The sequence below is a fragment of the Macrotis lagotis genome, chromosome X (assembly GCF_037893015.1).
Source record: "Macrotis lagotis isolate mMagLag1 chromosome X, bilby.v1.9.chrom.fasta, whole genome shotgun sequence".
In the NCBI taxonomy this organism is placed as follows: Eukaryota; Metazoa; Chordata; class Mammalia; order Peramelemorphia; family Peramelidae; genus Macrotis; species Macrotis lagotis.
Genome location: NC_133666.1, coordinates 17,907,605 through 17,923,952, shown reverse-complemented (window position 1 = coordinate 17,923,952; position 16,348 = coordinate 17,907,605). Strand labels below are relative to the sequence as shown.

General features: G+C 40.4%; 1 protein-coding gene across 3 annotated transcripts in view; it reads left to right on the top strand.

The window, feature by feature from the left end:
* Window positions 1–16,348, top strand: part of CUL4B (cullin 4B) — a 50,176-nt gene that overhangs the window by 1,972 nt on the left and 31,856 nt on the right. The window contains exons 1-3 of one of the 3 annotated variants that reach the window (XM_074207186.1): window positions 4,284–4,299; window positions 5,449–6,060; window positions 9,154–9,269. In XM_074207186.1, the coding sequence (XP_074063287.1) occupies window positions 5,859–6,060; window positions 9,154–9,269 (318 nt within the window). In that variant the 5' untranslated portion in view covers window positions 4,284–4,299; window positions 5,449–5,858. Of the gene's footprint in view, window positions 1–4,283; window positions 4,300–4,725; window positions 4,799–5,448; window positions 6,061–9,153; window positions 9,270–16,348 lie in introns of those variants that run through there. The other 2 variants (XM_074207184.1, XM_074207185.1) reach the window with 2 other exon arrangements.

The following is a 16,348-nucleotide window of genomic DNA, read 5'->3' as shown; positions in this document are numbered from 1 at the left end:
AAGGGACGTTTGTAATTGGTATATGTAATTTATATGCTGATATTTAAGGTTGACAAAACCCTTTATATACATGGCATCCTTTGAACCTTGTGACAGTCATATAAGGGATGACTGCCCTCTTTCAGACTCAAGTATATATTTTCTCTCCCTCTATCCTCCCCCCAATTTTTTTTGGGTGGGACATCAAATCCTTGTAAACAAACGTATAGTCAAATAGAACAAATGCCCACATTGGCCAAGTTCAAAATATATAGGGCTCAGTAATGCCTCCTGAGTCCATCATGTCTGTCAGGAAGTAAGTGACCTGTATCATTATCAGTTCTCCTCTGAAATCATGGCTGGTCATGGTATTAATTAGGTCTTCTGTGGTTTATTATCTTTACAATATTACTATTACTGTGTAGAATGTTCGTCTGGTTGTACTCATTTTACTTTGGATCAGTTCAGAGAGGTTTTCCTAGATTTCTCTGAAATTATCCCTTTCATCCTTTCTTATAGCACAATAGTATTCCATCACATTAATATACCACACTTGGTTTAGTTATTTCCCAAGTGATGGGTACCCCCCCTTAGTTTCTAGGGTTTTTTTTGCCATGACAAAAAGAACAGAATGAAATATTTAAGTGTATATTTATGTATATATAAATATAGAAAATAAAATTATATTAAAATATTAAATATAAGTATATACTATATTTGTATATATGTGAATGCATAGAAAATATATAAATGATACAAAATATATGTGTATATATATATTATATATGTATACATAAATATATAGACAATAAAATATATAAAAATATTTACATTTATATAGCCCTCTCATTTTATTGAGGAGAAAACTGAGAGCCAGAGAATTTATAGGTTTTTATTTGATCCTAGATCTAAGACTGGGAGGTAACCATTTCATTTTCCAGATGAAGAAACTGAGGTCCAGGAAAGTAAAGTGACTTACCTAAGTTCACACAGGTAATCAACACTGAGGTGAGGTTGGAACCCACATCCTATGACTTTAGCTTTGGTGCTCTGTACCCCCATACTGCCTCCCTAATTCTCCTTTATTATGTGGCACTGGGTACATTTGTAATATTAAAAAGAGCCACTGCTTTTTCCAAGCATTACCAGTAATCCCAGATTATCAGGTCAGCCTCCTAGGCTTTGACACAAAAGCTCAAAGCAATTCAATCCCCACACTGTGTTAGTTATTAGACAAGGTACAAGGCACAGCGCCCAACTTCAAGGAATTTTTCAACCCATTTTTGGAGCAGGCACCTCCACTCCTGAAATAGTTCAATCATTATAAAGTGGTAGATGATTTCTTGCATGAGTGAAGAAGGTGGATGAGAGTCATGATAGACTGTGACCTTGGACTTTGTGACTGGTGAAGTTACTCAGATCAGCAAGATCACAGATTCATTGACAGATTGGATCATATGATGTAGGGTTAAAAGGAATGACTTAATGGAAAAGGTACTAAATTTGGTGTTTAAAAACTTGGACTGTGTTACAATAGGCAGAATTTCTCCAAACTTCAGTTTCTTCCTCTGTAAAATGAGATACTAGATGCTTTTTAATGGGTCATTCCAACTCTCAAACTTCTGATGCTGAGTGGTACAGACTGTAAGTGTTCTGAAGTGAAAGAGAGAGGACGCTGAAAGCTTAAGTGGACCAGGAAAACCCTTTAGGGGAAAGGAATTTGAGAGAATAGAGAGCTTGGGCAAATTTGTGAACAGTTGTTTTCCTTTTCTTTCTCAGTTCTCAGTTGCCCCATGTCCTGTTATTCCAGGGATATCTTATGATGTAATTCCTAAAAAAGTTAATCTCAGTTGGTTCTAAAATAAATCAGTTTAAGGTATTATCTCATATTGGTTTAGGGTTTTTTCTTCCGTATGTTTTTGCATTGTAATGGGGGGATTCTAGAGAGCAAAATGCTCTAAAACAACCAGGCTTATATACAAAAATCCTTTGTTGACACAGCAATAAATACTTTGTGTACAGGCTGCCTCTTTGGGAAAATAAACATTGTATCTCTATCTGTAAAATTTCAAAATTTCTTTTGCAACATTTTAATACATTTTTTTTCCTTTGACATTGCTAAGTTATTCCTGCGAAACAAAATGTTCTTTTCATTAAACATTTTTTTTAGTTGTATTGCAACTTGCATGGATACTTTTTTTCAGAATTATGCAGCTGAAAACTTTTTTGTTAGGCTCTTTTCAAGAGTTCTTTGAAGAAACCGTTCTATTTTTGTCTAAAAGGAAAGAATTTGGTTTGTTTTCAGCTGCTAGGGTGTGTTTTTTTTGTAGTAAAAGTAAACCTGTTTGGTCATTGTTGTAATCTTCATTCCTAAAGAGATTTTAAAGATTGTGTTGTGCATTATAATAAATAGATGATTTTGAGATTAAAGGTTCTTAAGTTTTATTGCTCCCTTTTCCTAAAACAAAAATTGCCCTTCTCAACTGTTTTGTCCTAGGTATAGCGCTGCTAATTTTGTGATTGGTGGGTCTCAGTTTTCTCCTCAAAGGATTTACCATTCTGGATCTCGATGTTGACATGAACTAGGTTCCTGGTGAAGTTCATGGAGAGTATACATTATCTTGGGTTGTATTCTTGTAATTTTCTTATCTTTTCTAAGATAAGCCCTATTATTCCTATTACAAAGCAGATAGGGAATTGAGAAAGTACAATAATAATAAAAAAGAAAAGAGCCAGGCTAACATGACTCTCTAGGAGTATTTAGGTACTTGGATGATAGAGGAAATATTTGGGGAGCAGGTGTTGTTAGCTAAAGTAATGTATTAAAAGGTGCCCAAAGGGCACTTCTAGAGCCAACCTATTAAGTGCTTCTGAGGCCAGTGCTACCAGGACAGAGTTAAAAACCGTGAGTGCTGTATATAGAGCAGACGATTAATAAAGCTCTTACTGATCCAACAGTTTAGGTTGTCATATAGCCATGCTTTCTTATCCTGTGGGATTCTGGAACTGCTTCATTTGGGAAGTATAGGCTTTCCATCACAGAGTAGTCATCAAGTGGATCAAATGATATTTTTACATGATATTTTTTTCTTATGTGAAAACTCCAGTTAAGTGACTTACTTAAACAAGGAACTTTCAGGGATTGTTTGGGACGGTTCCAAGTATTTCAGAAGATTTCTTAGGTCATTTGATCAATAAACATTTTAAGGCCTTACTGTGTGCCAGGTACGGTAATTAAATGTCAATTTTTGGATTGTAGAATAGCTGAGTAGAAAATGTCAACAATGGAATTTTTAGGATTCTAGATGTGGTTCTGGAAAGGTCCTCAGAGGACGACTTATAAAACGTCTTCATTTTATAGAAGAGGAAACTACTGAGACCCTAGGAGGTAAAGGGACTTGTCCATGGTCACACATCATAGTTTTAGCTCTGGAAGAGACTTCAGAGGATGTCTATTCCAGTCCCCTCTTACATTACAGATGAATGGACTTTATTTTTCTAAAATGGTTTCTGTGGTTCAAGATTTTAGCAATAGTGGTAACAGGTTGACTAGGCCCTGGAATTCAAATAATCCACCCCCCCCCCACACACACACACATTTGAGATCTGGGGAGGTTAAGTGGCTTGTCAAAGTCATGCCTATAGTTGAGTTCATCTTGAGCTGAGAGGACTTTGGAAGTTTATCTATTTTTCCCTTCGCCATCCCACCCTTTTACAGATGCGTTCCATAGGTTTTCTTAAAATGGCTTTGGTAGGAATGAACTATGAGCTGAGTGAGAGTTAGTGAGAGTAGGGAGGGGCTTTTACGGATCTTATGGGTTTCTAGCCTGGTTCTAATTCCAATGGTTTAAGTGCTTACTAGCAACAAAAATCATTCAATTTGACAAATATTTCTTTAGTAATGATGTCGGTCTTAGATTGCTTCTTTGTGTGGGCCCATCCTCTGTAAGGGCAAGATGATGCTGCCGAGTGGCTGATTTGGGGGGGGGGGAATCCATACGGATCCATTCTTGGCTCTCTTTGGTTCGGTGCATCTGTGACTTCCAGTTTCTGTTGGCACTTCCAGGGCTTCATTGAGTTCCTTGCTCCCTTTTATGGGTAGTCCCGGCCCCTGCCCGTCTTCTGGCTGCCCCTTCTTTGGTGCCGGCTAGCTGTCATCGAGTCCCCATTCAGGGGGTCCCATTGCCAGAGGTGGGAAGTTCTTCCGGACTTGCTGCCAGCTACAGTCCTTGCGCATCCTTAAGCCTGGTTCAGAGAGTCGAGGCACGGAACGCTCTGCGAAAAAAGGAAGCCCGGCTTCTGCACATGACGCTGTGCCATGTTAGTTTCAACTTGCCAAACCGGGGGGGAGGGAAGAAGCCTCGTGCGTCCTAAGGCAGATCCCTCGATCGCGGCTTCCTGCCTTCCTTCTCCCTGCCCTCGCAGCCTGCCGGGCGCTCCCGATCGCGGTGCGGGTGCCCAAACTATGGCATGGCGAGGCATCCTCCACCGACTGCTCTAACCTCTTTTGCTCTCGCAAAGTTTCTGGACTTGGGCTCCTCCCTCCACCCGGGGCCGCTCCTCCTCCCCGCCCCCCAGCGCCTCGCTGCTGCCCTTAGCCCCGCCCCTTTGCCCTGCGTCACCGCCCCCCGCCCCCCGGGGCTGGGGACCGACCTATGCGGCGGCGCCTCCCGGCGCGGCCGTCCCGCCCCCACGCCCAGTCCGCGCCCTGTTTCTCCTCCTCCTCTCCCACTCCGCCCCCTTCTCGCACGCTCGCCCTGCGGACCTCCCGGGTTCCGAGGATCGAGCGCTATGAAAAGTGTTTGCCCTGTCGCTGCCGGTAAGGGGTTACGGCGCCAGCCTCCCCGCGGGGAGGCCCGGAGGAGTCGGAACGGTGGGAGGCGTGGAGGCCCACGGGGAGGGAGGCTGAGGTTCCGGCGCCCGGCGCTGCCTCTCCTCAGCTCCCCTCCCCCCTCCCCCCGCTGCCCTCCCCCCCTTCGCCAGCTCGGGCGGGAGTGGCTGCCCCCCCCTTCCCGGCAGGCCACGGGGGCGGAAGTGCCGCCATTTTTCGCCTTTCGTACTATTGACAATAACAAGCCCCAGTTTGCTCTCTGGAGCCCCCCCTCCCTCGCTGTGGCCCTCCCCCTCCTCGCGGAGCCCGGCGTCTCCCCTCCCGGAGAGAGACAAGGAGGAGGAGCGGGCGCTCGGCGAGCCTCCCCCCGGCGCTCCTGCAGCCGGGCGGGGAGGGGGAGAGCGAGAGAGAGAGAAAAGCAGGAGGGGGGACCAGCCGCGAGCCCTGGTCCTCCCTCCCTCCCCCTCCCCTCCCCTCCTCCCCCCGCCCTGCCTGGCTCGCCACCCTCTCCCCCCTCCCCTGCATCCCCGCTCAGCCCAGTCCTGAATGGGCCGCTTCTCCGCCTTTTGCTTCTCGCCCACCCGAAGGGCTTCATGTTTCCCAGCCTATTGACCCCGGCATTTTCATGTTTCCAACAGGTTTCTCCAGCCCCAGCCCCCCAGCTGCTGCCGCTGCGCCTCCTTCCCAGGAGGTCAGATCCACCCCCGATGCTCACAACAGCCCCAGTCCCACTTCGGCCACCTCCACTGCCAAGAAGAGAAAGTTAAACAGCAGCACCAACCCCGGCGGCGGCGGCGGCGGCGGCGGCGGCAGCGGCAGCAGCAGCGGCAGCAGCAGCGGCAGCAGCAGCAGCAACGAGAAAGAAGACTTTGATCCCATCCCTGCTTCCTGCTCCTCCCCTCCCCCGCCCCCTCCCAGGAACTCCTCTGTAGCCTCTTCTACCTCCGCCTCCTGCCCAGGGATTTCAGTTGCCTCCCCCAACCATCAGCACCTCCAGAAGAAACTGCGTTTCGAGGACTCCTTGGATCTGCTAGGACTCGAGGTGAAGATGGCCGAGGAATCGGCCTCCTCCTCCTCACCTGCTCTCGGGGTAGCTCAGCAGCAGCAACTTAAAAACAAAAGCTTATTAATCTCTTCGGTGGCCACGGGACACCACGCAAACGGGCTGACCAAAGCCCCCAGCACCATTTCTAGCTTCACCAACAGCAAACCGGGTTCAGCCAAGAAACTGGTGATCAAGAACTTCAAAGGTAACACCAGCTAAAATCCGGAGGGATTGGGGAGGGGGGTGTCGAGGCAAGCCGATGGAGACTTCGCTTCACACTGGCGAAGCTGCTCTGCTGGGGGCTTGGCGGCACACGCGCAAACTTCTCTCCTGTGGGGCAAGGACAGCCTTCGGGGTGGGGTGTGATACTGTTTCTATTGACTGCCCTAGCGAGGACTGAAAGAGATAACCGTGCAGTTCTCCAAAGTCCTTAACGTGCTTTCTGCACGCTTCAGGCTAATGTTATTTTGTTATACTTAATGGGAAGGAGTTGCTACTGTGTATCTTCCAGCAGTCTCTCTCTCTCTCTCTCTCTCTCTCTCTCTCATTGCCTCTGTTACAATCGAAGAAAACTAAAACTTCAGGTTAATTTGTTCATTTGTTCCAAAGTCAAACGGAGTCTTGGTAACGACTTGGGTCACATTTTGCTACACTTCTGAAACGATAACACATTGATGCAGTTTTCTTTCTCTTCTCTGGTAGGCAGCTTGCAGGCTTTGGCTCTAACGAAAGTGTTTAGTTTCTTGAGCTTGAAGGACATGTGTCCACAGCTGATCTCCCAGGAGATCAGGTATTTGGAACTTAGCATTAAAGCCTTTTAGAAGCTGATACAAATCTCTATGTATTGCTGTAGTATTGGATTTACAAGATTAGCTTAATTCTAAGCTAAAAAAACCTCAATTTTCTTAAAGATGATTACATTTGTTTCGGGAGGAAGGACCGCGATTGTGTTTTTAAGTACTCTGTTCTTGAATTTGAAGTATACATAGCAAAAGGAGATTTTCTAGCTCTTAATTCGATCCCAAACATCTTTCCTACGCCTCAAATTGGTGGTGTTGCAAGTGTTAGTTGTTTTAATAAATGGAGTTTCTCTAGTTACTTTCCTTCTATCCTTAATAAAAAACCTTTCAGAGATGTGTTTTTTTCATTCAACCCATTTCTCCCTTTTCTTTGTCATGTATTAATGGTTTTTCTAAAATTGCTTGAATCCCGGTCAAGATGTTTTGTACCTCTTCATCATTTTATAGCCGAGCCAACCATGTACAACTCAATTAGTCACCCCTCTTAAGGCAATCCTCTTAGTCATTTGGTTTGCTTTTTCCCAGACTGTCTCTAACATGAGCACAGCTTCATAGCACTGAAGTGCTCTGAACCAGACATGCAGCATTATTATCTTTGCTCCCCTTAGAGCTGCAGAGTACATCACATTATATACTTCACATAGAGGGTACATTAAAAGCTTTGCTGAGGGTTTCTGTTTGAACATATCCAGTGTCTTGTCCCTATCAGTTTTGCTCTTAGAAATGCAGGTAACTCAGTGAGGCTTTCCCATCTAAATGAACTGAAATTCTTTATAATGTAGCCTGTAGATTAGGCTCAACTGTTCCAGCTTTTGAATAATCTGATCATTGTTTTTCTACGTAAGGAATTCATTAAATGAGAACAGTTCCAAACATGTCATACAGTGTTAAAACTGCAAGTAACCTTCTAATTCACCTCATCCAACTCCCTATCCTGACACATTACGGTTTTAACTCAGTCACCTGAACTTTCAGTTCCATAGTCACTGTCCTCGGCTTCTGCTTATTTTGAAACATGCCTTTCCAAACGATGTTTTGAGAGACCATACAGAACCCGCAGCGTTTTTCTGTAGACTTGGCTTTAGAGGCATCAGGTGCTTTTCTATATGCAGCAATAGTTGACTGTCTTACTAGTCTAAACATAATCTATTTTCACATGTGTAAAATGTAGTTTCTGGTACCGACCTATACCTATCTGTAGAGTACTCTGAAGCCTCGGCATTGAATGTGCAAATGTATTATTCTAAAAATGAAATCACTTCCATAAATTTCTTCAGGTGCGTGGTATTGAATTAAGAAATATCTTTGATATGAAAACGTGTTCTTTAGAATTTTTCTATCTAGTACAGCAAGTTTTTATAAATAATATCATGCAGATGTGATTTTTCCATTTCTCTGATTATCAGTTAATCCATCTTCAAAAATAAAAGCATGAACTGATCTAGCTTGGAGGTCTCTCTTCTGACTTGTCAAAAGACTCATTCTGTAAAGTTAAGTTTAATGGAAAAATTTCCGAGTTTCTGTGCCAGTTAATGGTAAGGAGATTAGACTTTTCACATGTTTATGTAATCAGAAGAAGTCACTATTCCATGACAACATAGTTCTCTTTCTCAAAGTTATATTTGTATTTTCCTTCATTCCTTTCCCACTCAACATGCCTTAGGTAAGGAGAGTGACTTGGAAAGTGATCCGAGGCGGGGTAGGGGGGAATGGGAAGCATTAGTCTTTAGGAATCCTTAGTCTTAATCCTTTGCCATTTGCTGGAAAAAAAAGTTTTAATGATGTATTTGCCGTGATCCTTGAGTATTGCATATTTGTTTAAGAAATCAGTTACACTTGTTGTGTCTTTTTAAAAAAAAAAAAAAGATGTCCTTGAAGATTTTTGCTTTGGGGAAAAAAATTTTCTCTAAATATTTAGTTTGCTCTTCATTACTACTGCTAAATGTCCATATAGAAACTCATGTGGATGTTAAGGTTGTATATGTGATGGAATGAAATTAGGACTCTCATTCTGATTTTGGAGCTGGCTCATCCATCCCTTGAATCTCACTTTAAGGATTATTGGAACTCTGTAGGAGGAAAAGATTTGCTGGGTGTCTGGAAAATCGGGGAGGAACAGAAGAGAGTTGGTTCTAATACTGCTATACTGTATGCAAGGTTTGTAGACAATATCTAAAAGGTCTTGATTTGAGGTGGTTTTTTTTTTAAAGTTTTTGCTTGCTATATATACTAAGCTTAAAGAGAATGGTTACTTTAATGTTCAAGTAGGTATAACAGTATAATTGGTGTTTACTTGGCATGATTAACTGGCCCCTAAACATAACATTTTTGCCCAGTTGGTTGACTAAATCTCTTTTCTATTTGAGAACCACTGGATGACTAGTTAATTCGATTGCAGACCCTTCTTTAAAAAATAAGCTGCTTGATGTGCTTCTTGGAAACTTGGGACAATGTCTCCTATGTAAGAATTCTGACATCAACCTTTGTTTATGTTCTAGACAAGCCTAAATTGCCTGAAAACTATACAGATGAAACATGGCAGAAGCTGAAGGAAGCAGTAGAAGCCATTCAAAACAGTACTTCAATTAAATACAACTTAGAAGAACTCTATCAGGTATGTCTGAGTTGGAGTCTAGAGATGTACCCCATCAAGTTCAGTTGGCAGGCAGATGATTTTATTTCTCGGCAGTCGTTTTAAAATAGATTTTTGTTGACTACTAATGCCATTGCCTTTGCTCCTTATTTGATTTTTTATAATTATCAAATGTGAGATCCTCTCCCACACTAGGTATATCTGCATGGCTTTGTGCATACATACCCATGCTTCATATGCTTAGGGACAAGGTTTCTGAAGATTTGCTGTAGGCTTGACAGAGCATGAAGCAAGTCCTCTGTGGACCTATTTCAAGAAAGTGCTTCTGAGAAGGATGTGGACACCCCCCAGATTCACTGTAGCATGTCCTGAAGGCTGGGTTCTAGTGACTTCAGAAATGGACATTTTTTGCTATTGTCTCTGCCTGAGTGTTTAGAAAGGCCGGAGCAAATACATGATCTGTTGTACTAATTCCTTTCTATCTGATGATGCTTGCAGGGCCTATAAAAGGGCCTTAGGAACTATTCTCTGTGCCTGTCTTTCTTAGATTGTAACCCACCAGCTCGGTCTGGTCTCACCTCTTTCCTGCCCTTTTGCTTCAGGTCTCTATTATTGAATTGCAGTTCCTTTGAAAGAATTTTTTAATTAAAATCCCCCCCCCCTTTTATTACGAATTTGATGAACTTGAACGAACATTATCATCTCCCTATACGGAGAAGCCCCAAAAGGAGACTGCATTATGAAACTATGAATCCCCACGACAATGTGCTAGCTTGTCTCTTTGAAGACTCGGCTTGTTAGTTCCAATACTGCTCTGCTTGTCTGTCAATTGTAGTACTTTGAGAAATTAATTCAAAATACCACTTTTAGGGCATGAATTGATTTCATGTTCTTAGCTGACTAAAGAAGACTTAAGCTGGAGAGAAGCAGCTTTTGTGATGAAAAACTTGTGAACAATTAGAGCTAGCTAAAAGTGGATTGGGCTTCCCCCTCATTAGAAATCTCTTAGCCTGGGCTGGATAACTCCTTGTCTATTATTTTGTAGATTTCATTCTTCTGATACCAGCTAGCCTCGGAGGTCCCCTCTGCCTCTCGAGATTGTATGATTCTGCCAAAGTGCTTTACTATGCAGTAATTGGGAGTGTCATTCTTGCACTAAATTGCTTTAGTGACTTGATACACGACTAATTTAATTAGAGGAGAAAAGTCCTCAAATATTAGCAGATACTCAGGAGGAAAATTTTTTGCTGTTGTTTTTTTTTTAAAACAAGCAAACATTATTTGTAGTATTTATCCACATACTTTATAATACTTGGACAGTTGGTTCTCAAGTGGCAAAATAGATTTGTTTCCCATAGGCAGCGTGTGTCTTTTCAAAATTTCTAATTTACTTGTGCGGCTGTTGTATTATAGCAAACTACAAGACACACGGGAGCTATGTGGCTCTTCTGGCTAGTGGTGAGCTCACGTTTCATCGAATATATAATTGAAGACTATTTCACACAGTGTTTGGAGCATGTTATAAATTTCACTTTGGGGGAAGAAAAGATTCTCCCATTTACTCTTAAAATACATAACTTTAATATGTCTTGACTTTTTTTCCTCATCATCGTCATTTGTTTTATAAACAGCACTTAGCATTTTTATTTGGATACTATTACACATGGGATAGAGCCTAGAAATAAGCATTTTAAAATTAAGATTTTTTTTTTAAATCAGGTGTGGACTGTTGTTTTTTTTTTTTTTTCAGGGCAATGGGGTTAAGTGGCTTGCCCAAGGCCACACAGCTAGGTAATTATTAAGTGTCTGAGGTCAGATTTGAACTCAGGTCCTCCTGACTCCAGGGCTGGTGCTCTATTCACTTCGCCACCTAGCCACCCCAGGTGTGGACTGTCATTAATTAACTTAATTTACTTGGTCTCAGATAGTTTTCAAAGTTTTTGAATTTAAATGTTTTTCTGAACTACCTTATTTGCTATATACACCTTTGAAAAGTTGCCCTTGTTGATTCTAATCGCTTTGCTGTTGGAGGCCTAAATTTAAAAGTTGATTTTGGATTGTTCTCACAGAAGGATTATTTTGAGTTATTCAGGTGTTGAAAAGAGGAGGAACAAAACTGGTACAGTGTTTCACACCACCCTGGCTTTTAGGCCACTGTTATGTACTTGAGGCAAATGTATTGTGTTTTTATTTGTTTGTTGATTTGTTTAAAGATGAGCCTGTTTTTCCCCACTTAAGTTTTCAGTTTCTAGAAAAGTGTGTACATGAAAGTTTGATTTCTCTTAGTACTCAGATTATATATCAAATTAGGGCACAGATTTTGAGAATTTTGGTTTAAGTAAACACAGTTCCATTTCTTTGTTACAAGATGTTTGTGTTTAACTTGAATGGCAAAGCACTAGTTTTGAGTGAGCAATTCTAACTTCTGTAACTTGAAAACCATTAACCATAGACAGTGGTTGATTCTAACTTTTGTTTGATTTATTGAATATCAGTTGTGTGAGTGTTGTTTCACTTGACTATTGCATTTTTCAGGGCATTCTTCTCTTCCATTGAAACATAAAGTTTTCTTGCTTGGCTTCAGAATAGCTGTATGGTAAATGGATGGCAATTGAACAGTGCTCAGTACCTGTGTGCGAGGTTCTTGGTGAGATCACTTGGTCCTGCCACTGAGAAGCTTCACACTCTAAATATGCTTCAGTTGACACCATTAACTAGGCTAAGACAGCATTTCTGTTCCTTATTCTACAAAATAGTACAGGCAATGATCGTATGTGTATGATCCAAGTTGCCTCAGCCAAGATTTACTATGTTGTGTCTGTTCTAGGTTTAATAAAGGGATTACTTTTACCTTTTTTTTTCTCCTGGTTTTGTACCAGTCACCTAAACATATAAATATGAGTTGTCGTTGTTGATGATGATGATGACTTAGCTTCCCTTTTGGCTATTAGCTGGAAATAGACCAGAGAGAATATTACTTATTTCTATCTGGGAATCTTTCTGATCTTTGAAGGAAGGAAGGTTTAACAGTTCAGGAGGCACAGAATCTGAGAAGAAAGTAGTTTGTTCTGCAGGCAGTCTTTTTGAGAGAGCTACAGAAGCAGGCATCTTGTTGGGGAAATTTTGTGTGAAATAAGTTTTAACTACTGGCCTTTTGGTTAATGATGTTTTTCTGGAGTAAATAGGAGAAGGAGGTGACTAGCAGCACTACAGAGTATTGTTGTCTGTGTGGGGGAGACCTTGATAGTTAAGGAAAGGTTTTTGGTGTCTTCTTTGGGCTGTCTAGGAACTGCCTATTGGGCTCAACTAAGTTTACTTAACTCACATGTAGGTGGTTAGGGGAAAGCTTGAGACTGTTTTTAATTGTTGGGAAAGTTAGGGTTTTTTTAAAAAAAAACTAACGGAAACTTAGCAGTATTAAAACATTGTTCTATAATCCCTAGATTGTAATTAGTATAATTCTCAGAAAAATTACCTATAATTCAGTGCTTTTAATTTTTAATTATTTCAGGATGTTATGTGGACGTGTTTTAAAACCATTAAGAGTGTAAAAACTAACTAGCTGATGAGAGAGTTCTGGTTGGCAGTGTGGAATTGTTTTTAAGTTTATAAAGTCTGTAAAAAAAAAGATATTGCAGTAATCAAAGAGACATTATGGGTCAGTGCTTTGGAGAAGAAACAACAAAATTTTGTCTCTAATCTGTTTCCTATATCTTCAGGTAGAGAAATTTTAGGTTTTCATATATTATGTTACTTTTATTTTAATCTTCATTTTCCTTTTTCTTCTGACCAACAAATTCCATTCCTTAGCCCTTCTTTCTCCTTGCTCCCACACAATAGACAATATATTTTGGGAGCACAAGATTTGAATTTTAGCTATAAAGCCAACTTGCATGCAGTATAATGGTTTCACAGCTTCATATGGATTCCTCCTTTTCAGTTCTTCATGTAAAGAAATGCTCACATTGGCTGACGTTTGTCAGGTACTTGGGGGAAAAAAAAACAACCACGAGAAGCTGTGACTGGGATTAGCTTTGGGATTTTAGCAATGTATTCTCTCCTCATAAATACCATTAAAACAAAACAATGTGTAGAGTTCATGGTGTTTTTAAAACAGCCTATCTTTTTTAAGCTGGCTAAATGGTAACAATGATAAATATATATATATATATTTAAAATTCACAAACCCTTTACTTAGATAAAATTAATATTTCTAAAGTGCTTTAAGTACTGAACTACAGATTATCTCATTTAATTTAACCTTAAAACAATCTTGTGAGAATGATGTTCTTACTATCCCCATTTTTCAGTGAAGAAAACTGAAGCTTAGAGAGAAAAATGACTTTGTCCAGGGTCTCACATCCAGCAAGTATTTGAGAGAGGATCTGAACTCAAGTCTTCCTGACTCTTCAATCCAGCATCCTATTCACTACCTCATGCTACCAACCAACATTCACATTCAGTTGTATTTTCTCCACTTGACGATTATTCTTAAACTACATATAAATTTTTCAGAATTACAAATCTTTTAAATAAAAGATTTAATTTATAATGTTTAGGTGTTTATTTCTTTCATTTAAACTAATGCCAAGGGGCAACTAGGTAGTGCAGTGGATAGAGCACTGGCTCTGGACTCAGAAGGACCTGAGTACAAACTCAGCCTCAGACACTAAATAATTACCTAGCAAGTCATTTAACCCCATTGCCTTGCAAAATAAAGAATAAAATAAATAAACTAATGACAAGAAAATTTATTAAATTTACTCTCCTCCCTAACGTTATTGCTTGTCCTTTGTTCTTAAAGAAGACCAAGACATCAGGGAGGTGATGCCAAGACAAGCAAATGAATTGGATTTGAGTGAGGAGATGCTGTACTAAGTTACCAGCCTCAGTTTCTCCTCCGAAATCATCTAGGATCAGTGGCTAGAATGAATCAGGACAACTGGAGATGACCCTGGATGTGAGACAATCAGGGTTAAGTGACTTGCCTAAGGTCACTGAGCTAGTGAATGTCAAGCGTCTGGTCAGATTTGAAGTGGTCTTCCTGACTTAAGGGCTGGTGCTCTACTGTGCCACCTAGTTGTCACCTCCTCCCTAAAGTATACCCATCCTAAATACTTAAACGCCTGAAAACTCACTTACCAGTGAAAACTTAAGCATATATCAAATGAAGTGTAGGAAGAATTATATGTAAGTAAAGGGTTTGTGAATTGTAAAGTACTATACACACACACACATACACATATGTATATCATTGTTACCATTTTTACAGTTTAGAAGATCCGTTGTTTTTGAAACTCCATGGACTCTACAGGTTGTTTTGTTTTAATGGTATTTATGAAGAGAATACATTGCTAAAATCCCAAAGCTAATCCCAGTCCCAACTTCTGGTGGTTGTTTTTTCCCCCAAGTACCTGACAAATGTCAGCCAATGTAAGCATTTCTTTATATGAAGAACTGAAAAGGAGGAATCCCTATGAAGCTGTGAAACTACTGTACTGCATACAACTTGGGTTTTTAAAGACTATATTTTAGATTTAACATTGGTGGTTCCATCTTTGCCCTGCTTGTCTTTGTCCCTTTTTCGAGCTGCCTTCTGCTGTCTTCTCTATTTAAAAAAAAAAAATGATTCTTTGATGCTCTTCTTCTTTGTATGGCTGACTGTCAATAGCAGTGGGACACTCCCCTCCCCCTACTCCATTGAATCAATAAATTTTATACTGGTAAGCTTTTCTGTTGTGATACTTTGTTGTTGTTATTTAGCATTTTCTGGTTACAGCACTTATGATATCTTATTTGCCTTCACAATGACTCTTTGCTAATGTTATCTCCATTTTGCTGGTAGAGTCACATCTTGGTGTCATAACTTTCTTACCTTATTAGCTATGGAGCTGTGGACTAGTCACTTGACCCTTTCTGAACTTTAGACCTCCCTTAAACTCCTTAAACTCCCACCTTGGGATTTCTGATGAAATCTGGGGTACTTGATCCCAGAAGAACCTGAAGTTGTCCCACATCTCTCTTGGAACTAATCTCTTTCTGGACATTACCATTTTTGTCACCATCATTGTATTTTTTTTTTAGGTTTTTGCAAGGCAAATGGGGTTAAGTGGCTTGCCCAAGGCCCCACAGCTAGGTCATTATTAAGTGTCTGAGACCAGATTTGAACCCAGGTACTCCTGACTCCGGGGCCGGTACTTTATCCACTATGCCACCTAGCTGCCCCTCCATCATTGTATTTTAAAAAAAATTGTTGTGGTCTAGGGTTTTATTTTTTTTTCCTTTGGGGCTTTAAAAAATTCCTGTGTAACAATGAAAAAAAATCAGCAAAATCAACCAACAAAACCAGCCACATCTAATAAGTTAATGGGAGAGCTTTAAAAGATAACTGCTACTTGATGATTGAACAAAAGAACAGAAACAAGCATTGATTGTTGAATGTACTATCAAAACAAGACCTTTCTTTTGTCTTAAATCAATGCAGTTTTGTTACCTTTGTTTCTCCATCATTTGCATTTCCCTGCAGTTGATATAGTATAACTAAAATATAGAAAAAATTATCTGTGTTCCCATAGTCATAGTTCAGAGATCTGCAAAGAAGGGAGCTGTTTTAATCTCTCTTCACTAACCACTCCCTCTCCTTTTAAAATTTCTTATCTCTTCTTTGGTCTAAGCTTGGTCATTATAATATCACTGCATTTGATTTCAACTAAAATCATGATTTTTTTAATTAAAAATTTTTAATGATCAAGCATTTATTTTTCCCCCCTCGTACCTCCCTCTACCAAGAACAAAGTGAAAATCAAAATCCTTTAACAAAGAGTTGAGCAAAACATTCTTATATTTGCCATATCCATCTTGAGTACATCACCACCTTCCAGGAAATGGATAGCATTCTTAATCAGCTGTCCTCTAGCATCCTTCAACAGCATTCTTAAATCTTTGGAAGTTATTTGTCTTTATAATATTATTGTCTTTGTAGACATTGTTCTTCTAGTTTTGCTCACTCCACTCTGCATTAATTCATACGAGACTTCCCAGCTTTTGCCAAACCTGTCCCTTTTATTAGTTCATATGGTGTGATATGGCAATGAATGTGG